This window comes from Schistocerca serialis, chromosome 1 (assembly GCF_023864345.2).
Source record: "Schistocerca serialis cubense isolate TAMUIC-IGC-003099 chromosome 1, iqSchSeri2.2, whole genome shotgun sequence".
NCBI classification, from domain to species: Eukaryota; Metazoa; Arthropoda; class Insecta; order Orthoptera; family Acrididae; genus Schistocerca; species Schistocerca serialis.
Window position 1 is genome coordinate 446,433,229 of NC_064638.1, and position 27,535 is coordinate 446,460,763.

The window sequence follows — 27,535 nt, forward strand, 5'->3', positions numbered from 1 at the left end:
AACAATACAACAAGAACCAGCTTAATTTTTCAAGGAACTCCTCGACCGAGTAGAAGGAGTGACCCATTAGGAAACTCTTCAGTTTCGATTTGAAAGCACGTGGATTACTGCTAAGATTTTTTGATTCGAGTGGTAGCTTATTGAAAATGCGTGCAGCAGTATACTGCACACCTTTCTGCATAAGAGTTAAGGAAATCCCATCCAAATGCAGGTTTGATTTCTGTCAAGTATTAACTGAGTGAAAGCTGCTTATTTTTGGAAATAAGGTAATATTATTAACAAGAAATGACAGTAAGGAATATATACAGGGTGTTGCAAAAAGGTACGGCCAAACTTTCAGGAAACATTCCTCACACACAAATAAAGAAAAGATGTTATGTGGACATGTGTCCGGAAACGCTTAATTTCCGTGTTAGAGCTCATTTTAGTTTCGTCAGTATGTACTGTACTTCCTCGATTCACCGCCATGATTTCATACGGGATACTCTACCTGTGCTGCTAGAACATGTGCCTTTACAAATACGACACAACATGTGGTTCATGCACGATGGAGCTCCTGCACATTTCAGTCGAAGTGTTCGTACGCTTCTCAACAACAGATTCGGTGACCGATGGATTGGTAGAGGCGGACCAATTCCATGGCCTCCACGCTCTCCTGACCTCAACCCTCTTGACTTTCATTTATGGGAGCATTTGAAAGCTCTTGTCTACGCAACCCCGGTACCAAATGTAGAGACTCTTCGTGCTCGTATTGTGGACGGCTGTGATACAATACGCCGTTCTCCAGCGCTGCATCAGCGCATCAGGGATTCCATGCGACGGAGGGTGGATGCATGTATCCTCGCTATCGGAGGACATTTTGAACATTTCCTGTAACAAAGTGTTTGAAGTCACGCTGGTACGTTCTGTTGCTGTGTGTTTCCATTCCATGATTAATGTGATTTGAAGAGAAGTAATAAAATGAGCTCTAACATGGTAAGTAAGCGTTTCCGGACACATGTCCACATAACATATTTTCTTTCTTTGAGTGTGAGGAATGTTTCCTGAAAGTTTGGCCGTACCTTTCTGTAACACCCTGTATATTGAGAGACCAGTGTCAAAATACCCAGACTCTTGAACAGGGGTCGACAAGAGGTTCGTAAACTTACACCAGTTATTGCCCGAACCGCCTGTTTCTGAGCCAAAAATATCCTTTTAGAACGGGAAGAGTTACCCCAAAATATAATAAGATACGACATAAGCGATTTAAAATAAGCAAAGTAGACTAATTTTCGTGTCGAATGATCACTCACTTCAGATACCGTTCGAACAGTAAAAATGGCAGCATTAAGTCTTTGAATAAGATCCTGAACGTGGGCTTTCCACGACAGTTCACTATCTATCTGAACACCTAGAAATTTGAACTGTCCAATTTTACTAATCATCAGCCCTTTCTGTGACATTAATACGTCAGGTTTTGTTGAATTGTGTGTTAGAAACTGTAAAAACTGAGCCTTACTGTGATTTAGCATTAGTTTATTTTCTACAAGCCATGAACTTATGTCATGAACTGCACTATTTGAACCCGAGCCAATGTTGCATACAACATCCCTTACTATCAAGATAGTGTCATCAGGAAACAGAAATATTTTAGAGTTACTTGTAATACTAAATGGCATATTACTTATATAAATAAAGAACAGGAGTGGCCCCAACAATGATTCCCGGGGCATCACCCCCCCCCCCCCCCTCCTCCCACTTGACGGTACCCCATTCAGACCCCAAATCATAGCCATTCTCAACATTGTGAATAATAACCTTTTGCTGTCTGTTGCTAAAGTAAGAGGTGAATCAATTATGAGCTACTCCCGGTATTCTGCAATGGTCCAACTTCTGGAGCAATATTTTGTGATCAGTACAATCAAACGCCTTAGTTAAATCAAAACATATGCCTAGCGCTCGAAATCTTTTATTTAACCCATCCAGTACCTGACAGGGAAAAGAAAATATAGCATTTTCAGTTGTTGAGCTATTTCTAAAGCCGAACTGTACATTTGATAGCAAATTATGTGAAGTAAAATCATCAATCATTCTTACATACACAGCGTTTTCAGTAACGTTAGCAAATACTGATGGGATAGAACTAGGTCTAAAATTGTCTACATTATCCCTTTCTCCCTTTTTATAAAGCGGCTTTACTACTGAGTACTTTATTAGTTCAAGAAACTGACCATTCCTAAAGGAAAAATTACAAATATGGCTAAATACAGGGCTAACATCTGCAGCACAGTACTTTAATTTTCTGCTAGGCACTCCATCATATCCATGAGACTCCTTAGTCTTCAGTGATTTAATTATTGACTCAATCTGCCCCTTGTCTGTATCACAGAAGAGTATTTCAGACATCAATCTCAGAAAGGCATTTGCCAAGAAAGGCATACGATTCTCTGTAGAAACTAAATTTTTCTGAAAATGATCGTTAAATACTGTACATATATCTGATTTATCAGTAACAGAAATATTTTTACTCCGAACTGACTTTATATCGTCGACCTTGTGCTGTTGACCAGACACTGCCTTCCCAACTGACCATATGATTTTAATTTTATCCTACGAATTAGCTATTCTATTTGTATACCACATATTCTTTGCCTTCCTAATAACATATTAAGCACCTTACAATACTGTTTGTAATGGGCTACTGTAGCGTGATTGTGACTATTTCTAACATTTTGGTATAATTCCCACGTTGTTCTACATGATATCCTTATCCCACTAGGCAGCCACCCAGACTGTCTATTAGTGTTAGTACCCCGTTTATAACGTTCTAATGAAAAGCGACTCTCAAAGATTATGAGAAATGTGTTAAAGAAAGCATTATATTTATCATATATGTTATCTGCACTATAAACATCCTGCCTCTCTGTTGCTGTTGGATTAACTTTCCTACATAGTTTGTAATTATATGTGACATTTGTTTGAGTACAAAAGCCTTTTAGTGTCAAAATTTGTGCATCATGGTCTGAAAGACCGTTCTTCCTTTTAATAACACAATGCCCATCTAGTAATGAAGAATGAATAAAAATATTTTCTATGGCTATGTTACTGTCCCCCTGCACCCTAGTTGGAAAAAACACAGTCTGCATCAGATCATATGAATTTAGAAGATCTACCATCATCCTTTTCCTTGCACCATCGTATACAAAATTTATATTGAAGTCACCAAATATAACTAACTTCTGGTACTTCCTGCAAAGTGAATCAAGAACCCTCTCTAACTTGAGCAGAAATGCTCTGAAGTCAGAGTTACGGGACCTATAAACGACATCAACTAGAAGTTTTGTTTCATTAAATTCAACTGCCCAAAAACAGCATTCAAATATCTGTTCAGTGCAGTGTCGTGATATGTCTATGGATTCAAATAGGATACTGGTTTTTACGTACCTTGTGATTGAAAATACGGTCTCATGGTGACCTTCCATGGTGTCTGGATCAACAGTGTTTATACACCCACTTGCTCGGAAAATCGACGAGAATAGTCGCGGTTTTATTTGAAAGAGGTAGCCTCTTTGTTTGCGACTGCTACGGCTATTTCAATCTTGGTAGAAATTTCGACCATGTAATTTGTCCCAGAAGGACCAGTTTCCCCAATATACTACATGCCATGAATTACAATTGCTGGTGCATGATTTGAATCTCGCTCACATATGGGAACGAGTGCATGGTGATTGAAGTGGTTGTACGTATGTTACGAGCCATTCAGCGAGTCGCTTTGATCGTGTCTATGTTTCCCAAGGTCTCATGGTTGTGACAATTGATGCTGAAAAAATGAAATGATCGTACGGCATTGTAGGCCGGGAGACCCTATGCGGGGTGTTCGGCCGCCGAAATTGCAAGTCCATTTGAGCTGACGCCACTTCAGCGACTTGTGAATCCATGATGATGAAAGACATACAACACCGAGTCATCACGAGGCAGAGTAAATCCCTGACCCCGCCTGGAATCGAACCCGGGACCCCGTGCGCGGGAAGCGAGAACGCTACCGCAAGACCACGAGCTGCGGGCCAATTGATGCTGAGTTATGGACTAGGATGGCTTTCTCTGGCCATATCACATATGTATATGAACTTTCTCTCTCCAACGGCAGAGGGTGTGGCTCGATTGAGACACGTGAAAGTTGAATGTCGCACATCTAGTTAATAGAGAATGCATCAACCTCCACCGGAAGACGCTTCTGAAGTACCCTTTAACACTTCGGTGGTGGCTTGATTGTACTACACCTGCTTTGCGTCACACGATGGTACGATATGAACTTGACAAGGTGTGTTGGCATCTAAACATGTTGGAATTTTATTTCTCGCTGCTCTGGGAGCTCTCTGGTTAAACACTGTCTCTTGATCTACAGTTTCACATGCAGAAATAAAGGCGCAAATTATCTCGCTTACACGTCGCCGTCTTAAGAGGGCGTCAAGATGTCAAGATTGGGTCTTTGGGGAAGCATCGTCAATGCGCCACATTGTTGGAAAGAACCAGCGGTGCCAGAGAGGACTGGTGAACGCCACTGTTACACTGGATGGTCGACACCTGTCGTCCCAGAAAGATGTGAGCGCCTTTGTGGACCACTATCAACAGTTCTATATGGGAGTAGACCAGGATGACACAGCTATGGATGAAGTTCTTCTATCTTTCCCTGATGTTCTTAATGGGGCTGCTGTGGAGATCCTTATGGCTGCAGTTACGACTGATGATTTCGATGACGCTCTCCATAAGGGAGCCCCCACCATGTTCCTGGGTCCAGATGGTTTCCTGCTGTAGTTGTATTGCACATTCCATTAGTTTATGGTCTCTCGTTGGATTGCTGTATACCAAGAACAGATGTCCGCTCAAGTTCCACTCCTTCTGGTCCCCAAGTCGGCTGGGGAACAGGGGTTGACCATTACCAGTCACTGACTATGTTTAATTGTGAATTTAAGATGTACACCTGGCTCCTCACAGCCCATCTCAAGTGCATCCTGCTTCAAGTTTTATCTCTGAATCAAACGCGTCTTGGTGGAGTCAATAATGTACAAAAGGCGCTCAGTAACTATCATGACGTTACTGCCATGGCAGCGACCTGCCGCTTTCGAGGCGCCTTGGTGCTGGTGGACTTCGACCATGTCTTAGATAGGGTGAGCCATGGCTGTCTTGCGGAAGTGATGCGAAGAATGGCTTTTCCCTGTGACGTTGAACATATCACCATGCGAGTTCTTCGGAGTGCCTCTTCTCAGGTGCTGATCGATGGACGCTCTGCAGGGTCCTTTATTATTTTGTGAGATGTCTGCTCTTGAGCTGCCACTATTATACAGATTGTGCAGCTGGATTTGGCTCAATGTAGGGATGAGGTGCATGTGGCGCTGGAATATATCACGATATGAACTTGACAAGGTGTGTTGGCATCTAAACATGTTGGAATTTTATTTTTCGCTGCAGGCAGTCGTGTTAATCTCACAAAGTCTGATGCTTTGAACATTGGTGGGTGTCTTCCAGATGGAACTGCGGCTCTGTTGCAGTCAATGGACAAGCTCAGCTGTTTGGGGATTATCTTCACACATGACATACGGAGAACGGCCAGCTACCTACAAACGCCTCCTTGAAGTGACTACACAAGCGTCCGTAATAATCTGCTCCAAACTTTGGACGTGGTAGAATGGGTTAATTTTGTCAACACTCATCCGGCGTCCAGGTTTGGCACACATATTACCAATGCTGAAAGCGATGGCGAGCAGTTTGGTGGCAGATTTTAGCTACTTCGTGAGTGCAGGTCTTATCTTCAAAGTCTATTATGACACACTCAATCTTCCCCCTTGGGAAGGAGGAGTTGGTATGGTCAATGTCTGCTGCAGTGGGTGTCCTATATGTAAGCACGACGGTTAAGTTGAGGGCTCACTATCAGACCGGTTTGTCAGGAGCTTGATGAGGAGGTTGATGAACTTGCTCCTCCTTCCAGAGAGCTTCCATTTACAATAGAGCGTATTTCTACTTCCCTCTCGATACTTAAGAACTTTTTCATCCAATGCAGACCTGTCTCATACCAGGACTCCTGTGGGACTTGACGTTTATCGCCTAATGATGAGAGGTTACACCCAGAACATGGTGGAGAGCAGGAACCCTGAGTTTGTGTGGCCCATGGTTCCATGCACCTTGTCCTCCTCCCCTCGGAGGCCCGTGTGACACAGTATCCCGTTGTCAATGAGAAACAGACGAAGCAACTATGGCTATATGACATTAACATTCTCCGCTTTGCCCTCAGTGACTGAAACGGATGAACATCGACTTGTATGTGGAACTTCTGCATAGGTGTACCTGCTGACACGGAAAATACTCGCTTTACCGCTGACACTGAAAACACAGGTACTTGTTTTACTTTTTCGTATTGCTCTATACACTGTCGTAGCAGAGTCGCTTCTGCCCACTTCCTCGGTGGGTTCACGGCCAGCAGTATTGTACTACTCTACTTTTTCATCTTCTGCGTCTGTAATACAGTGGTTTGCGTTACCTTCTGCATTACTGGTCTTCGACCTTTTGATATCCCAGGTCACTTTCAATACTGTGCTCCAGACATACTATTTCAGAGTCTTCTTGTTCGATTCCCTGTCAGTTTTTGAGTCTAATAGATACCTTTGTTTCATAAACAATGACCCTCACAACTTTGTAACTTTAATTATAATTGTATCTTTCCTTAATCTTGTATAACCATGAATCTTTGACAGAAGAAGGCCGTCATTTCTTCTGCCACATGACGTCTAATTATCATGTTATCTTTGTAGCTATTCTGTTTCCCATTGTTGTAACGCTCCTGACCTATCATCAATTTTAATGAGTGATGGATGCTAGATTAGCGAACACTGCTCATATTGATAGGCTTCTGAGCTGCAAACTTGAAGGAAAAGCAATCAGCGGAGAACCTCACACATTGAAACACACAAATGCATTATTGCTTTGTATTTTCAACTAAACGAGTAAATCAAACAATTATTCATCATATCTCACAGCGCTTGGCTGGGATGATAGACCAATCACATATTAAGTATTCCATATGTGTTCCTGAAGGCATTTGTGTACGTATTGTATACATTTCCACCGAGCTGTTGAATGAACAGTCATCGTCTTGTCTCCAGTGAAATACCATAGTTCATTGCCGGCAGCTGCAGAGTCGGTCTGCCAGATGTATCTCAATGGATTTTAAAACTGTCAAAGGATGACGTACCGCTGCTTCCCAGTTAAGTATTTCTGACAGAATCATCAGTGGACAAAAATGAGTGCAGACACCACTTATGATCAGGCAATGGAAGATCCCGCCTATGAGAAGATGAGAGACATCAGACAGATACTAACCTGGGAACATGTTCAACAATGTTCAACAATGTGCGCTGAACGGTGTGCTCCGAAGCACTTGTGCCTACGCCAGCACTGTGCTCTGTCAGCACGTCTGCCACAGATTGCCGCCTATCATGGTCGTTTTGTGACGAGATGTGCACGTTCTCCAACTTGTCGCCCACTTGTGCATTCACCGTCCTTCAGCCACAGGATGATTCTAATTAAACTTTCAAATCGCTGTCGAAATAACACCACTGGTCCAAACGACGTCAAATTGCAACGGAATATTATCGGAGAAGGGGGGAAACGTATGGCAGAAGAAAAATAAATAGTTACAAAATGTAGCATAATTTAATTGTGGTCGACTACAAATGACAAATGTATCATACAACAATGCCTAAGTTGTACGTTTGACGTTAAACAAGCTGTACTAATCAGTGTGCATCGGTGTACAGGGATGGTACTGTTAGTTACATAAGCCCATCCACCATGGCAAGGTCATATCACATCGGATGCCACGCCCGGGTTCCCGGGTTCGATTCCCGGCGGGGTCAGGGATTTTCTCTGCCTCGTGATGGCTGGGTGTTGTGTGCTGTCCCTAGGTTAGTTAGGTTTAAGTAGGGGACTGATGACCATAGATGTTAAGTCCCATAGTGCTCAGAGCCATTTGAACCATCGGATGGGAAAAAACGGTCTTTAACTGTCCTGAGGCCAAAAACCGCATAAAAAGCATTAATCAAAATCCAATCGGATTATAAATGTCCGTGTGACTTGCGCAAAACATGTTCAGTATTCTGTCCACCGTTTTCTGCAACAAGTTGAAGTCGAGAAAAAGCAACTGATCGAAGATTTTTTTTTTTTTTTTTTTTTTTTTTTTTTTTTTTTTTTTTTTTTTTTTTTTTTTGGCGTGGTCACGTTCAGAATGTGTTGCGCACTGCGTGCCTTCAATGCAGCTACGTTTGCGGTCGGAACACTGAACACAACATCTTTCAGATAGCCCCACAGCCAGAAGTCACACAGATTAAGATCAGGTGATCGGAATGGCCAGGCTGTAGGGAAATGGCGGCTTATAATTCTAGCATTTCCGAAACGGCGCTTCAGCAACTGCTTAACTGGATTTGCAGTGTGCGGAGGTGTGCCATCTTGCATAGAAATGATCCCAGCTCGAATGACGCGGTTGCGCAAAAGACACTCATAGCACTTACCAGTGACAATACAGGTAACAGGACCGGAAGCACGTCTCTTCGAAAAAATATGACCCTATGATGAATGATGCCGTAAACCCGCAGGTCACAGATGCCTTTTAAAGATGAACTGGTGCTGGTTGATTTGCGTGTGGATTTTCCGTTGTCAATATTCGACAATTCTCTGTATTGACATATCCTGTAAGATGGAAGTGACCTTCGTCTGTCCACAAAATCTTCCACGTCCAATCATTGTCCACTTCCATACGAGCAAGAAATTCTAAAGCAAAGGTCTCTCTTGCTGGCAGGTCAACAGGAAGTAACTCGTGTACATGGATAATTTTGAATGTATAGCAAAGAAGGTTGTTTCGTAGGATTTTAGCCACCGTGTTCGCGGATATGTCTAAGTTCGGGCAATTCTTCGTGCACTACACGTTTGCACACCACCACTCGTCTCTACTTGCACTGTTGTGGCTACTACTTCCACAGACGTCGAATCAAATCGTTTCCTTCCTCTACGAGGTTGCACACCAAAAGAACACGTCTTTTCGAATTTCCGAATTATTTTCTCCAGACCGACGGCAGTCCTCAGACCAACGCCTTTTTTCAAACCCTTCAGTGTCCGGAACTCTTGCAGAGCGACGTGTGCACAGTCATCATTCTTGTAATACAGAGTGCCATCCTGCATTGAGACAGTCATGGCAAATGTCGCAGACGCGAAAGGAGGAAAAGCTGCGTACCCGGCGTGTTTATACCAACTTCAATGGGTCGTGCGCATGACAGGTGTTTTCATTTAAGTTTCTGACACACACAGCGCCATCGATTGATCAATATTCACATTTTTTTATCTGCCATACTTTTTCCCCCTTCTCCGATAATATTCCGTTGCAATTTGACGTCATTCTGTCAGCGTTTTGAAAGTTTAATTTTAATTATAATCACCCTGTACTTCACCGTCCTTCAACCACTTTTCGTAGATACTCACGATCGTAGCTCGTGAACAACGGACCGCCTTCGCCGTTTCCGAGATGATACATCCAAGGCGCTGGGCCATAAAATTCTTTTGTCAAAGACGTTCATGCCAATGGATTTCCTCATTTGCGACCTGTATCGTCTCTAGAAAGATTCTCTATACGTCTCTGCTCCACTCACATACCTTCCTCACCGCGCCACTTGTCCGCAACACCACCAGGCAACTTTCAGTCTCGCAGTGACCAGTGGTCATAATGTTTTAGCTCATATGTCTGTGCCGGCCGTTGTGGCCGAGCGGTTCTAGGGGCTTCAGTCTGGAACCGCGCGACCGATACTGTCGCAGGTTCGAATCCTGCCTCGGCATGGATGTGTGTGATGTCCTTAGGTTAGTTAGGTTTAAGTTGTTCTAAGTTCTAGGGGACTAATGACCTCAGATGTTAAGTCCCATAGTGCTCAGAGCCATTTCATCTGTCTGTGGGTTGCGTCCAATATCGTTTCCGGCAACACAGCAATGCAGAAGGTATACACCAGACTAGGCTGTAATTACAACCCACAGTGTCTGATTTCCTGATACCTGTTCACATTAAAAGGAGTTGTAAGGTGATAGGGAATGTAGAACCGGGTGATCAAAAAGTCAGTATAAATTTGAAAACTTAATAAACCACGGAATAATGTAGATAGAGAGGTAAAAATTAGCACATATGCTTGGAATGACATGGGGTTTTATTAGAACAAAAAAAAAATACACCCCATATTGCTACACGCGTGAAAGATCTCTTGCGCGCGTCGTTTGGTGATGATCGTGTGCTCAGCCACCACTTTCATCATGCTTGGCCTCCCAGATCCCCAGGCCTTAGTCCGTGCGATTGTTGGCTTTGGTGTTACCTGAAGTCGCAAGTGTATCGTGATCGACCGACATCTCTAGGGATGCTGAAAGACAACATCCGACGCCAATGCCTCACCATTACTCCAGACATGCTTTACAGTGCTGTTCACAACATTACTCCTCGACTACAGCTTTTGTTGAGGAATGATGGTGGACATATTGAGCATTTCCTGTAAAGAACATCATCTTTGCTTTGTCTTACTTTGTTATGCTAGTTATTGCTATTCTGATCAGATGAAGCGACATCCGTCTGACATTTTTTGAACTTTTGTATATATATATATATATATATATATATATATATATATATATATATATATATATATTTTTTTTTTTTTTTTTTTTTTTTTTTTTTTTTTTTTTTTTTTTTTTTTTTGTTCTAATAAGACCCCATGTCATTCCAAGCATGTGTGTCAATTTGTACCTCTCTGTCTACATTATTCCGTGATTTATTCAGTTTTCAAATTTATACTGACTTTTTGATCACGCGGCAGATGTTTTTGGCTCCGGAAAGTCGTGGAGAATGGTGCGTATCGATGGAAGTTATGTTGACCTCCCTGATGAACGATGGCTGTCCTATCGAAGGATTTATGGGACAGAATTAATAGCCACATTGCTAAAAGCCGGCCTCACATTACAAGGCAGTCATCAAATTAGCATATACCGCCACTTTGTTTAGCGACCCTGCGCATTCCTTGGTAAACGGCCTGTTCGTGTTGGCTTACAGAGTGGCAACTGGACGGACCTGGCGCTGCCTGTCGTCGACTCGTTCCTGCCGGAGAGCGACCGCTACTTGCCTCTGGACCCTCTGGAGGCGCTGCAGCTGGGCTCGTACCGGCAGGTGCCTGTGCTAACGGGAATCACCAGTGCCGAAGGGGCCTTCGCTCTCTGTGAGTATTTGCCAACAGTTTCGATTATTTCTCTTACGCACAATACTCAGAAGGTATTAAAATCCCTGGTAAAAATTAAAACGAAATGTCTTTTGTCCTTTATTATCACTTCTTCCAAATTAATATCTTACTTCTGGCAAATAACATTCAGTACATCATCGTCAACTAGCATGAACAGTCAGATGTGAAAATAACTTCTAGCGCATCCCAAACCAAAAAGTTATAATATGGCTATTGTTCACTATAAATTTGTAGAGTGTGGTAAATAACGTCGGAAGCTGTATCCAGATGATACTATTGTACATATTGATCTCTATCTCACACATGATCTCCCATCCGTCTACTCTCAAAAGCACAACTCCCGTGCATATACTTATCTCACAATGGAACCTGTGCGAAACTTCCGCACTTTTATAGTTTTAAATAATGACAACGTTTTGAGTAAATGTAGTTGTTGTGATAAGGTTAATTGTGGGAATCCCGCCCTTCTCTGAGTAGGTGTTTGACGTGCAGCCGCCATTTTCGAGCGACGCTTCTCACTGACAGGTTTGTTATTTATGACAGCAGTATTTACGACACCCTGTTTTTGACAAAAGTTAATGATCAATAGGTAAATGTTGTTGTTGTTGTTGTTGTTGTGGTCTTCAGTCCTGAGACTGGTTCGATGCAGCGCTCCATGCTACTCTATCCTGTGCAAACGTCTTCATCTCCCAGTACCTACTGCAACCTACATCCTTCTGAATCTGTTTAGCGTATTCATCTCTTGGTCTCCCTCTACGATTTTTACCCTCCACGCCGCCCTCCAATACTAAATTGGTGATCTCTTGATGCCTCAACACGTGTCCTACCAACCGATCCCTTCTTCTAGTCAAGTTGTGCCACAAACTTCTCTTCTCCCCAATTCTATTCAATACTTCCTCATTAGTTATGTGATCTACCCATCTAATCTTCAGCATTCTTCTGTAGCACCACATTTCCAAAGCTTCTATTCTCTTCTTGTCCAAACTATTTATCGTCCATGTTTCACTTCCATACATGGCTACACTCCATACAAATACTTTCAGAAATGACTTCCTGACACTTAAATCTATACTCGATGTTAACAAATTTCTCTTCTTCAGAAATGCTTTCCTTGTCATTGCCAGTCTACATTTTATATCGTCTCTACTTAGACCATCATCAGTTATTTTGCTCCCCAAATAGCAAAATTCCTTTTTACTTTAAGTGTCTCATTTCCTAATCTAATTCCCTCAGCATCACCCGACTTAATTAGACTACATTCCATTATCCTCGTTTTGCTTTTGCTGATCTTCATCTTATACCCTCCTTCCAAGACACTATCCATTCCGTTTAAGTGCTCTTCCACGTCCTTTGCTGTCTCTGACAGAATTACAATGTCATCGGCGAACCTCAAAGTTTTTATTTCTTCTCCATGGATTTTAATACCTACTCCGAATTTTTCTTTTGTTTCCTTCACTGCTTGCTCAATATACAGATTGAATAACATCGGGGAGAGACTACAACCCTGTCTCACTCCCTTCCCAACCACTGCTTCCCTTTCATGCCCCTCGACTCTTATAACTGCTATCTGGTTTCTGTACAAATTGTAAATAGCCTTTCACTCCCTGTATTTTACCCCTGCCACCTTCAGAATTTGAAAGAGCGTATTCCAGTCAACATTGTCAAAAGCTTTCTATAAGTCTACAAATGCTAGAAATGTAGGTTTGCCTTTCCTTAATCTAGCTTCTAAGATAAGTTGTAGGATCAGTATTGCCTCACGTGTCCCAACATTTCTACGGAATCCAGTCTTCCCCGAGGTCGGCTTCTACCAGTTTTTCCATTCGTCTGTAAAGAATTCGCGTTAGTATTTTGCACCCGTCACTTATTAAACTGTTGTCAACACCTGCTTTCTTTGGGATTGGAATTATTATATTCTTCTTGAAGTCTGAGGATATTTCGCCTGTTTCATACATCTTGCTCACCAGATGGTAGAGTTTCGTCAGGACTGGCTCTCCCAAGGCTCAGTAGTTCTAATGGAATGTTGTCTACTCCTGGGGCCTTGTTTCGACTCAGGTCTTTCAGTGCTCTGTCAAACTCTTCACGCAGTATTATATCTCCCATTTCATCTTCATCTATATCCTCTTCCATTTCCATAATATTGTCCTCAAGTACATCGCCCTTGTGCAGACCCTCTATATACTCCTTCCACCTTTCTGCTTTCCCTTCTTTGCTTAGAACTGGGTTTCCATCATAGCTTTTGATATTCATACAAGTGGTTCTCTTTTCTCTGAAGGTCTCTTTAATTTTCCTGCAGGCTGTATCTATCTCACCCCTAGTGAGATAAGCCTCTACATCCTTGCCGGCCGAAGTGGCCGTGCGGTTAAAGGCGCTGCAGTCTGGAACCGCAAGACCGCTACGGTCGCAGGTTCGAATCCTGCCTCGGGCATGGATGTTTGTGATGTCCTTAGGTTAGTTAGGTTTAACTAGTTCTAAGTTCTAGGGGACTAATGATCTCAGCAGCTGAGTCCCATAGTGCTCAGAGCCGAGCCTCTACATCCTTACATTTGTCCTCTAGCCATGCCTGCTTAGCCATTTTGCACTTCCTGTCGATCTCATTTTTGAGACGTTTGTATTCCTTTTTGCCTGCTTCATTTACTGCATTTTTATATTTACTCCTTTCATCAATTAAATTCAGTTTTTCTTCTGTCACCCAAGGATTTCTACTAGCCCTCGTCTTTTTACCTACTTGATCCTCTGCTGCCTTCACTACTTCATCCCTCAAAGCTACCCATTCTTCTTCTACTGTATTTCTTTCCCCCATTCCTGTCAATTGTTCCCTTATCCTCTCCCTGAAACTCTGTACAACCTCTGGTTTAGTCAGTTTATCCAGGTCTCATCTCCTTAAATTCCCACCTTTTTGCAGTTTCTTCAGTTTTAATCTACAGGTCATAACCAATAGATTGTGGTCAGAATCCACATCTGCCCCTGGAAATGTCCTACAATTTAAAATCTGGTTCCTAAATCTCTCTCTTACCATTATATAATCTATCTGAAACCTGTCAGTATCTACAGCCTTCTTCCATGTATACAACCTTCTTTCATGATTCTTGAACCAAGTGTTAGCTATGATTAAGTTGTGCTCTGTGCAAAATTCTACCAGGCGGCTTCCTCTTTCATTTCTTACCCCCAATCCATATCCACCTACTACGTTTCCTTCTCTCCCTTTTCCTACTGCCGAATTCCAGTCACCCATGACTATTAAATTTTCGTCTCCCTTCACAATCTGAATAATTTCTTTTATTTCATCATACATTTCTTCAATTTCTTCGTCATCTGCAGAGCTAGTTGGCATATAAACTTGTACTACTGTAGTAGGCGTGGGCTTCGTATCTATCTTGGCCACAATAATTCGTACACTATGATGTTTGTAGTAGCTTACCCGCATTCCTATTTTCCTATTCATTATTAAACCTACTCCTGCATTACCCCTATTTGATTTTGTGTTTATAACCCTGTAGTCACCTGACCAGAAGTCTTGTTCTTCCTGCCACCGAACTTCACTAATTCCCACAATATCTAACTTTAACCTATCCATTTCCCTTTTTAAATTTTCTAACCTACCTGCTCGATTAAGGGATCTGACATTCCACGCTCCGATCCGTAGAACGCCAGTTTTCTTTCTCCTGATAACGACGTCCTCTTGAGTAGTCCCCGCCCGGAGATCCGAATGGGGGACTATTTTACCTCCGGAATATGTGTAAATACGAACACAAAATAAGAGACGTAAAGAAATGTAATTTACTGCTCAGAACAATATTGGATTGACATCAGCTGCTTCTAACTCCCAACTTTCGACCGTAATTTTTACATTTACCTGCTGTTGAAGAGAATTTTAATGAGAAATACGAATATAAAATACAAAGAAGTAAAGAAATGCGAAATGTACGAATTAGAACGTAGTGTTCGTTTCTTACCTGGTATATCACTAAGGCCACAAAAAACTGTAAGTGAATTTTGAGATTTTAATTGTATTTCGTACTTTATGTAAGCACATTAGGAAATAGTATCAATAGGTAAACCACAATTCAATGCGACCATGACAAAAATGTCTCTCGTTCTAGAAAATATTTTTTTTTAGAAAAAACAGCTTGTACGACGACGCAGTGATTACCGTTATTATTTGTGACAATACTACATACAAATTCCCATCTAATAAGTCTAAAACAAATAAAATATATTTGTAATAAGATAATATGGAAAGGAAGTCTCTTATTCGTGATTAATAGGTTAGCTTCGTAAAATATAGGTATGAAGCTGGGCATCCATGATGCTCTTCCGCTTACGATCGTTAAAAGTCTCCTTTTGTAAAGCTTTTCCAGAAACTGGAAATTTTAGCGCAAAATCGGCATGTAATGTCAGAAGCCGATTAAAAAACCTTTTTAACTATGTCTCATTCACCCCTGTACGATTAATATGTTTTGAGAAAAGGGGATGTTGACTTGAGAAAAAAAAAATATAACATATGATATGATTGTTTCCGTCTCGCCCAGGTCCACGACTTTATGTGAGGTCTGAGGCGTTCTTAGTGGTTCTATAACATATAAAGCTTAAAGTGATATTTTATATTCTTCCATTACTCTCGAATATGGCCGCCATGGATGTTGACCCCACGCCATTACGCAAAAGTCAATACACGGTGCCATCTGTTTGGTACAGCTGTAGATGTCAAACTAATTACTTGTCTCTCTCATCACCCTGCCAGTAACTGCACGCAATTCCCAACATTCCCTTGTAATGGTGGCTTGTGACTTTGTTCTTATTCTTTTGAATCAATCTACTCTTAAGGCCAATTTTCAGCAAGATTCACTGTGTCACAATGAAACTGAGGAACCGTCACTGACTGCTGGTTTTCTCCCAAGTAAATCATGTTTACAACGTGTTCATTAAACCGGATTAACATGGGGTTAAAGCACAAAAACAAAAATCACTACAAAAAGGCCAAAATAATTAAACAGAATGTCGTTGATATAGATACCAAATGATTACATTTGATTAGTAGTTAACGAAAGTATTTCGTAATTTATTGATACATTTGTATGTATGTTTTGTTAATTGTTAGTCTACCAATTAAAACATAGTCTTCTGGGCGAGACATGTTAGCTGTGTCAAGGTATTTTGACCTAGTGCTTCCACTGAGATATCTCAATTGCTTCAAAATTCTTTTAAAGAACGAGTCAAAAAATAAGTTGAGAAGTAGCATCACGTTAGATTTAGTGGAGTTAGTTCTTGGAAATTATGCTCCACAAGACTTCTAACGTCAATGCGAAAAAGATGTGGTTCTAGCGTCCAATAAATGTTAGTAATGTTGGTATTATTTATAAAAAGGAAATTGAAAACAAAATGTTAAGCCACACAATGAAAGCTTGTAAAGTATATGCATGTAAAAAGATTGATATGAAAAGAGACTGATAATTTCATGCAATTTTACGACGTAGTCAAAAGGTTGTTTTACGATACAGCAGAACAAACATTCACTGAGAGAAAACGGAACCTTCGGTTTGAAGCAGCTGATTAGTTATACTGTGTGGTCAGAAACATTCTGAAAAGCTTGTAAGGGTGTTTAAGGGTAGGTTACGCTGAGAAATAATTGTTAAGAAAAAAATTCGGTATGTTGCAGCGTTTCTGAGTTACTTAGCATTGAAGTTAGCCAATCAGGCCATTTCGCGAGCTTAATCAAACGGCCCGCCAAAGGTATTCTACGTTTCTTTTCTTAGAACCGAACAAGAGAGCAATAAAAAACTCGGACATCGGATGGTAGTAAGGTTCGAAACCGAACAAAAGGCTGAGCAGTCTCGTGCAGTATCATCCACGTCATGAGAACAATTGACACGAGTTATAACTGGCGGGCAGCTTGAATTTGCGCGCAACGGGGCTAATTTCAGTACTAATTAACTCGGAAATGCACAACGTATCAAATTTTTTCCTTAACAATTATTTCTCAGCACAACCTTCCCTCCGATACCCTTACAAGCTTTTCAGACTGTAGATGAAATGACAGCAGTTGAACTTAGATGACTAGAGAGGGCGGAGAATTGCATCACAATAGGAAAGCAGCAACACTGGACATTTGCAGCTTAACTTAGAAAGATAAGCAAAGGTTTGAACTTTGGCACAGAGAGACCCAATTATCTACTTAAAGAAAGTCGACTTATTTCTGGCCAACTGATTGGAAGACGCATCATTATTTTGTGCTTCTTGAAACTGTCATAATGAATATATTCCACCCAACAGTTTTCGAGAGTGTACCGACAACATTATTATTTCTGCTTCCGATATTTCGACCGTAAACCGCATAGATTTCCAATGATTTTGGTAACTCACTTCTGAGTGAGGTACTGTGACTATTTATTCCAATGAAAGTTAGCGACAGTAAACCGAGGAGTCTCAGATAATGTGCAGTAATCATTATTCATAAACAATATCACTTGGTGGAAGACGGAAATCCATGATGATTGTTCTACATTTCTTAAATTTAGTATCTCTATGTTTATTTACACATAATATGGTAAAAACCGCCCCTAACATAAAAAATAGCCCCAGCTTCGGAAATACGTGTCCTGTTTATACCATCAACATACATATTTATTTCAGTAGTAATATACCTTAGAAACATTTAGTGTACGAAATATTTTAATAATTGTGAATCTCTGAGATGAAAGATGTGAAATAGTATGTACTGATAAAATTCAGTAATCATCAACTCACAAAACTGCTGAATGAAAAGAAAAGTAAATGAGGATTTTTTACGTGTTCCTATAGAAATCAGATGCACAACATCTCCATTTATGCATAACGAACAAGGAAAATAACAGTTGGTACCGGTAGAGTACATAGAATAAAACTTTTACTATCATCAGTGTTCAGTCTAAATACTTTTGAAAACACGTTAAACTATAAATCTGCTATGCATATCCGATTGGCTTTTCGCTTATAAATTACATCTGGACTATCCTTAGTGCTAGTAATAGTCCAGCAGTAGGGTCCCAAAGCAACAGAGTGCACCTCCCCGCACATCCCTTCTCTAACACGGCATTTATTCTGATGAAATCGCTCGCCATGCTCGTCATAAACGGTTCCTTAAGATTCAGAGAAGAAGTCGGGGGAACCAAAAGTCAAAGAGGGTATATATATCACCACGAAGGTGATTCCTATAAGCAATTGAGGGAAAATTTCCACTAGTGAGTGAATCAAAAGCCAAAGAGGATACCTTTGTCAGTCTGTAGATTCTAAAGGTATTAATAGGGAAGCAATATGGAGAAAAATTGTGTCACGAAATTTTAACCCTGGATAGCTGATGCCAGAAAAAGTCAAAATTACTAATGATGTGTAGGTCGAGAACGCACAATTTTTAAGCTACGGAAACTTGGCGCCGCGAGCTCCGATTGGCCACGGGATTGCCCTGTTGCCGAATACTCTGGACAACGCATGACCGCGAATGCTTTGGTTACCGGAGATCGCGATGTATCCAAGGCGGCCCGCACGCTCGGTGGTAGCGCGCCAGCCTTCCACTCTGGGAAGTAGTTTCGAGATAAGACGTACCGGGAACAAACCCGTCAACACCTGTTACTTCGTGTACAGAAAGTATTTTACAAATTGTGTATCCCCACAGAAAAAAGTCCGGTGACGTGAGGTCTGGTGATAGTGGAGGTCATGTCCTACGAGCACTTCTGCCAATTACCTGGCCACCGAAGAGTTCATTTAAGTATCAGCCTACAACACGACTGTTATTTGTGGTTGCCCCATCATGCTGAAAAACACATGAAGAGCCGTATGTCCAGGGGAACATCATCCAGCACGCCGGGTAGAGTTTCTTGCAAAAAGTGAAAGTATTTGCCCTTGTAATTCGAGAAGGTAAACGGACCGGCCCAGTCAGATGGTTACCTACAATGCCTACCCAAATGTTAAGCGAAAATCGTTCCTGATGTCCATGGACGTGCGTGACTTGAGGTTTTCCCCTTGCCCAGTAATGAACGTTTCGAATGTTGTAAAGGCCATCCCGAAGGAAGGTGCACTCGCCGGTAAACAACACAATGGAAGTCGAGATCTCAAGCAACACGTCGCAGAAACCACCGGCAAAACCCTAGCCTGTGTTCATAGTCCGCCACAGGATTCAGGTTGGACAGGGTGGAAACTAAATGGATGCTGGCCATCATCCTTCAAAACCTCCCAGACTAACCGATGAGTGACCCCCATGTCGTGTCCAACAGCTCGAGTACTTGTCGTAGGTTCTTCCTCCAAGCGCTCGAGAACAGTCTCTTCAAATGCAGCATCCCGTCGTGTTTGAGGTCTTCCAGCATCACCATGATATCCCGCTAACGAACCTGTCTCGCCAAGCCGCAGGTGAATTACTGTAGAAGTTTGCGGGTGTGAGTGGCGGCTTGTTGGGTAGCGTTCCTCATACAACCGTCGAGCTTCATGCGCATTACTGTAGTCTAGTCCATAAACAAAAACCATATCGCGTTGTTCTTCAAACTAATACTGTACCGCCATGCTTACTGTACGACTAAATCGCAGGTGACGTGTTTGTGTTCGAAAGTGAAGCTTACGTGTGAATGCCTCTGACGTGAGATGGAGGCAATAAGACCTATTCGACACGCGTGCGTATAACGTTGGAACAGTGACGGGGAGAGAGACGTTTGTGTGTGAGAACCAACAACCATAGCGCTGCCCATCGACCGACGAACGGCAACAGGGAAATCCCACCGCCAATCGGAGCACGTGGCGCCAAACTTCCATAGTTTAAAAATGGTGCGTTGTCGACCTATACAGCACGGACGAGCTGACGCGCTTATTGTAGAAAGAGTAAGTTCATAGAGTCTAGCTAACTTCTACGAAAACATCACCTCACCCCCAGACATCTCATCCCCGTGAGATTTCTCGACTTCGCTACTTCCACTACATGATTTAACATATAGGTCTTCCAGTCAATCCGAATCGAGGGCAGACTGATATTTAATGAATATTCCAGTCATAAACGATTGAGTGGGGCTGTCCTTTTTTTCATATTTTTTTATATTTCGACAGCCTGGTTTTTAAACACAGTGGCGTCTTATATTCGGGTGGCCAAGTTGGAGCTTGTCAGTTGAGTTTGTATTAGTACATTTGAGCCTTATGCTACACGTTTCTGATATATGTTTACACGCATAACTATCGTAGATTTAACACCCAGGTCATAGGAATTTGTCGACTGAGGCATCATTGTTATACACTAGAGTACGAATATTGATAGATAAATGACTGTACAGCACGTCCATTCGAATTAATTCTCGGACATATGTACCAAAGTATACCGGACAGCCTCCTATACCTGCGCAGTTAAGCTATCTACGTATTCCAGGACGTCTGTCATGGTACGGAATTTCCGTGGCTGCAAGCAGTGCGCCAGTCCATTTTCACTAGTCCTAGCCTGTATTGTGACATGTCAAACACTTTACTATGAATTTTCGCTAAAAGTCTAAGCTCTCCAGCGATTTTTTTGACGACAGACACACAAGATCGTAATTTCCCCCTCTCAGTTCGGACACGATAACGATATCATGACCAATAACACGGATGCGTTAAACTCTAGTCATCACACCTACAACCTTTCGCAAGGCGCTCATCTTGATGGAAGATTTTTAAAAATGTTGCTCAGAGCCTCCACAACCGAGAGAGGTTTCCCACCCTACAAGCGGAGGACACTTAGCACGTGATGACTGGGTGTTGTGTGATGTCCTTAGGTTAGTTAGGTTTAAGTAGTTCTAAGTTCTAGGGGATTGATGACCATAGATGTTAAGTCCCATAGTGCTCAGAGCCATTTGAACCATTTTTGACACTTAGCACACAGTTGTGGGCGGAATAGGAAGGGCGCTTACTATAAGCTACCTTTCCCTACACACTATCACCAGGTAGGGATATGTCGTAGAAAGGCTCTACCCAACATTTTCATCCTCTGACGTGGCGCTTCTTATGCAATGGGTAGAGCACCCATTGCTCATCAGAAAATCCTCTAGGTGCTACATCTCACATTTTCGTTTCGAGTGTATAGATCATTCCTCTTTTTGATGATTTGACGCCTTATGCACGTATAGCTCCATATGTGTGTTGGCGGCTGTATGTACCAGGTTCCTCCCAATTTCCTGTAACCAGCACATCCAAAAAGGGTAGTTGTCGGTCCTTTTTTTACCTCCACTGTCAGTTTTATGTTGGTGTGGAGACTGTTCTGTTCCTCATCACGTATCGTCGCTCTACATCCGCCGCTCGAACTGCTTATAAACTAATTAAAACGAAGTCGGGAAGCTGTTGTTCTGTCTCTTAGGAAAATGGATTTTATGCGTCTTTTAAGTACGAAATATATGTAACCTCAATCACATTTCCCGTGTCAGTCATGCTTATTAATAGTAGTAGCGGTTTTGATGGATGCGGCCGTACCTCACTAGGAAACAGCGAGGAGAAACGACGTGAATATTTTCGTTAGTTGATACATTGAGTTATCATCCATGTCTTGCTGCATGAAAATGCATACGAAAAAATAGCGACACTTTACAAGGAAGTAAACACCACTATCGGTAGCCAAAGGAGATGTAACAGTCTTATTGCGCTTTACAGTAGCATCACCACTGCCCTGGTAGCCTTCCTCCTGCACACAGAAGTCATGGTCTGATGTTAGGTAGCTTTCTTTATGTGTAGGATAAGACAGCAATTTCGTACTGAGGCCACGACTCTAGAGTACCCCCTCCTCATGCTATTAAGGCAAATATATGATGGGCTTATTTCAATAGAGGTACAAGTCCATTTTTGTTCATTCTGAGACACAGAGTCCTAAAGTTCTAAGCAACACGCTAGGAATGGCTTAAGTCCGTTAAACACACTGATTCTTCTCCTTAATACTTGTGGAATAACATTGCATGTTAGAATCAACCCAAATTCTGTAATATCTATAACCGACTGCACGTGTGAGAACACTGTCCTGGATTGGGAAACATTTGTTCCGCCTACTTTAATATAGCGCTTCTGTGAAATACTTATATCGTTTTTATTGAAGTATGTTTTACAAACTCCCAAGTAGTTTACAGGTGGGGAATTAAAACTGAATGCAGTAGAGCATAATTTTTAAGCTTTTCTCATTCTTGAGTGTCTGGGTACCCTCAGCTCACCTCAGTTCCCTGCATTACATGGTATTTTTCCTCTAATATTATCTATTCTCAGTCAGTTAACGCCATTTTGCTAGGTTTCCTCGATTTTACATATTTCGTCGTATTTCCCTCAATTTTATGTATTTCTCATCAATTTTTCATAATTATATCACGATTTTCCTCGAATTTTACCGCTTTTATGTCATTTTTCATATTTTTGGATAGTTTTCGTTATGTGACACACCCATACGTTGTATGATTTTATATATGAATATTTGCATGTCTTATACACAAGCCTACTAAAAAATCCTAGGTGATCTACGTGTACTCATTTTAGATAGGACGATCATGAAAAGTATAGTAACACTCGCTTCGTACCTAGATGAGTCTCAACTAGTGGTGCAGAGGACAGATTTATTGGAAACTCGAAATCTGGAAACAGATCCATGTACTGGTCCGACACATCAGAGAGCTTGTCTGCGGACTCATGTAGTGCTGCACTTGATGGAAACTCAGACTCTTGAAACAGTTCTACATGTACATTTGACTTCCACTCTATCGTGTAGGGATCAGCAGCAGACAGCTGACGTGTGTACAGAGCTGACTTATGCTGCCGCTCAGATATTTTTTCCATAAGTATATGTTCTTATTGCTTACTAGATGTGCTTCGCTGTTGTTGTCGTCTTCTTCAGTCCAGAGACAGGTTTGATGCAGCTCTCCATGCTACTCTATCCTGTGCAAGCTTCTTCATCTCCCAGTACCTACTACAACCTACATCCTTCTGAATCTGTTTAGTGTATTCATTTCTTCGTCTCCCTATACGATTTTTACCCTCCACGCTGCCCTCCAATACCAAATTGGTGATCCCTTGATGCCTCAGAATATGCCCTATCAACCGATCCCTTCTTCTAGTCAAGTTGTGCCACAATTTTCTCTTCTCTCCAATTCTATTCAATGCCTCCTCATTAGTCAAGTGATCTACCCATCTAATCTTCAGCATTCTTCTGTAGCACCACATTCCAAAAGCTTCTATTCTCTTCTTGTCTAAACTATTTATCGTCCACGTTTCACTTTCATACATGGCTACACTCCATACAAATACTTTCAGAAACGATTTCCTGACACTTAAATCTATACTCGGTGTTAACAAATTTCTCTTCTTCAGAAACGCTTTCCTTGCCATTGCTAGTCTACATTTTATATCCTCTCTACTTCGACCATCATCAATTATTTTGCTCCCCAAATACAAAACTCCTTTACTACTTTAAGCGTCTCATTGGCTAATCTAATTCCCGCAGCGTCACCCCATTCAATTCGACTACATTTCACTATCCTCGTTTTGCTTTTGTTGATGTTCATCTTATATCCTCCTTTCAAGACACTGTCCATTCCGTTCAACTGCTCTTCCAGGTCCTTGCTGTCTCTGACAGAATTACACTGTCATCGGCAAACCTCAAAGTTTTTATTTCTTCTCCATAGATTTTAATACCTACTCTGAATTTTTCTTTTGCTTCCTTTACTGCTTGCTCAATAAACTGATTGAATAACATCGGGGATAGGCTACAACCCTGTCTCACTCCCTTCCCAACCATTGCTTCCCTTTCATGTCACTCTTATAACTTCGCTACTTCTCTTTATACCTTCCAACTTTGATACGTACCCACAACCCTGCCAAGACATATACAACTTGTAGAGTTCGGGTATTTTTTTACCCTAGTAATAAGTTATTCGATGGTTGACAAGTTGTCCACTGCAGCGTCCTGGGCCGTAAGAGTACCCCTTCTCCTTACCTAAAGAGTGTCTCTCCCCGACAGCGTCATTTATAGACGAACAGTTTGCAAATTACGCAATTCAACCGCAACCGTTCGCCGCTGACATCTCTACACACATACACACAGAGACTCTGCATGCATATTACCTACGATGAACTCTTGACTTCACCACTTCTATGTTATTTGCGACAGTTCTAGAGCCCTGCAAATAGCGAAATACGCTTCGAAAAGCAGTTCTGTGGTGAGTGTAAGTACATTTAAATTCCTCCTGCTAAAAGCGTAACATCTTAGATACAATTTATATTACCAATATTTGTAACAAGATTGTATGGATTCTCCAGTAATGACAACAAACCAAGGCGTCCTGCTGCGCCTATCACACCTCCTTTTATGCTCTTAAAGATCCGCGATGGCAGCACATGATCATCCCAGTTCCGTTATTTTGTGTGCTAGACTTAAAACACTTACGGTTGACGAGAGACATCTTTTAACACCGCTTAAAAATGCAATGGTGGAAATCAGTGATGGTTAAAAAATAACACCGTCTACCATCAAAAGATTATGAGACCATAATGGTGCCGCAGGCTGAGAAACTCTGATCGATCCCACAAACTTCAGAGCTGCTACAGTACTTTTCCTGCAGAAGTACACTTGTAACTCATTATGGTTGGAGGATGAGCACTCGTAATGACAACTTAGCTGTCAAATTTCGAACGTATCTGTACATACTGGGATGTTCTACATTCGCATTCCGATATAAAGAACTGCTGACACCGATTCTGAACATCTGATTAACAATTACTGTGTGAGAGAGGGGTTTATGTAGAGTAGAAGATGTAAGGAACATAGGTGTCATAACCGTGACTGTGTTTATACAGAGCGGTGTAAAAACTTGGTCGGAGCTGTCAGCTGTGATTCCATGTTCATCATTCACCAAATCTAGCATTGTGAATGGTGTGTCATTTTCACTACGTTGCATGGCTAGTAATAAAATAAGTAAATAACATAAATAGAGTCAGCATTGTAGGTACATTGAGCTGAGATGGAGACAGAATAACAACGTGAATCCAATCTCTTTCAAGCAATAGAAAATCCAAAGTGGAATATATATATATATATATATATATATATATATATATATATATATATATATATATACGGGGGGGTTTGTGCTGCTCTGGTTGGTTACTGATTTTCGCGGAACGGTAGTTACGCGGTCCTGCAATGGGAACACAGTGCGCATTCCATATTCCATTCGGTGTCCATATCATGGCGTAGGTGTTAGACTTGTGCATATTTCCCATGCATGATAGTGAAGCCTTCGGGTTGCTAAAATGTTTACATCACTACCTACAAGCTTAGAAGCGATGAGCAAAGCCGTAGTGGCTCGGTGATCCATACTCTGCAACATGCTCACAGGGTTGGCAGGAAATCCTTCTGGTAAATCATTCCATTCGTCCACCAACTCGATTGACAACGATGGTGCACTGTATACGGCCTGTGCTTGACGAGAATTCCTCTACAAAAACAACAATGTTCCTGGGTGTATAATGCGTTTCCAACTTTCGTCATCACTACTCCGCTCTCATCTGAGAAACGCACGCGATCCCAGTCCCTGTGCTCTCGACCTCTTCGCAAACAGTTTAGGTGCCGGCAGAACACTATGTACAAGTAATCAGAACTCTCTCCCACCCCCCCCCTTCCCACCCACCGTCTAGCTCTCCTGTGATACTGCGTCCTGTAAAATGTGGATGCAGTTTGACTTAGGGTTCTTGCACAATGTATAGGTCATCTCCTTTGGACGGTTGGACGGTACTACCTACAGTTTGTAAACGTCCCACAATTCTATGAGCAGTAGCAAACTCCTCGTACTTCTGCCAGTTTTTGTACATGCGTAGTCTTCCAAATTCAACAGTAGGAGTCACCAACATAACTGCTCACGCTGTCCTCTTCTACTGCCTCGTGTTGTTGTGGGAGGCAGCACCGTTTAACGGTGGCCTTACACCATGTACACGATCGGTGGATCTATGACAACGTGCTCTCATTTCCATCGAGTGGTTAACATATGGTCAAGTCGCATTAACTTAGCTCACCCTGTTCCTCCACGAGACGCAGAAAGTGGTAGATATAGTGCACCCCGACTTTTTATCAGTGTGTAAATTAAATTGGAACCATCGCACAGATAATACTGCATGAAGGGTGGGTCTTATTTAGCTGGATATTTCATTCATTGTAGTACTCTATCCCCCGTTTGCATGTTGACATCAAAATATCCGTTTTGAAAGCTTAAGACTACACCCTTTAGGCGATATGAGATGAGGTCTGTCGGTGGAATATTCGTTGTAGTAGGCATGAGACTCACAGATGGAAAATACACAATGGTAATACTACATGCAGCAAATGAGTGTTCGTATTTATTAAGTCACTTTTTTTAAAAAATAAATGAGCTGGCATTACAGCAGTTGAGCTGTTAAAAGAATGGCAACACTTTAGACAGACACGCAGTGTGTTACTCCACAAGGAGCAAGTGAGCTGTGTAAAATTCCTTCATCATCCACTGTCTGTACAGAAGGAATGCCGATCTTTCAACACCAACATCGCTCAGTGGTTGTGTGAGTATATTCTTTCCAGGGCAGGTTTCACCCACCCACGGTTGTACCTAGAGCGGTGTCAACAAGCATTTTACTTAGGTGGATGGTCCTAAAGGCGGCATTCTGTGAGGCGAGCGGAATACCTCATCCTTCCACAGTACACAAAAACGCACAGACGCGTACAAGAAGCTGTTATTCGGTACAGTCGAGCGTCTGAAACCTCTACCAGAGAGCCGTCACACGGTTTATATGAAAATAACGCGAGAGATAACATGCTATAACCGAATGCAGCGCCAGACACTGCTTTCCACCTGTCGTTGGCGGCCGTGGGGGGGAGGGGGGGCAAGTGGTGGGAGGAGGCAGAGCGCAAGCTGATAGACGCACTGTGAGACAACTACTATAAAGATCTGTATGTATCTCATCAGTTCTTCATCTGTGTCCCTCAGCCAAGAATTTCCAGGGGGGGCCAGTCTTTCCAAGAAATACGTTTAGCTGCTTGTAAGCAGCGTCCTGTTCTTAAGTGCTTTGTCCATCTGTCACTGATTTCTGCACACGGGAAACAGTGTATCACAGCCCGTAGATGGATCTCTTTGTGTACCATTAGCGACAGAATTGAACAGGTCTGTAGCCCACCTATGGTAAGGAGGAGGAGGGATGAAGGGTGTAAGACGGGAGGTAACACGGTTCTAAGCTGGAGAGTCCGTGACAGAGCATCGACGTGAACACACGTG

The 27,535-nt window shown here is 42.0% G+C and overlaps 1 protein-coding gene across 1 annotated transcript in view; it reads left to right on the forward strand.

The window, feature by feature from the left end:
• LOC126472828 (carboxylesterase 4A-like) overlaps positions 1–27,535 on the forward strand; it is a 360,882-nt gene that overhangs the window by 237,579 nt on the left and 95,768 nt on the right. The window contains exon 8 of the mRNA XM_050099963.1: positions 11,105–11,267. Within this exon, the coding sequence (XP_049955920.1) occupies positions 11,105–11,267 (163 nt within the window). The remainder of the gene's footprint in view (positions 1–11,104; positions 11,268–27,535) is intronic.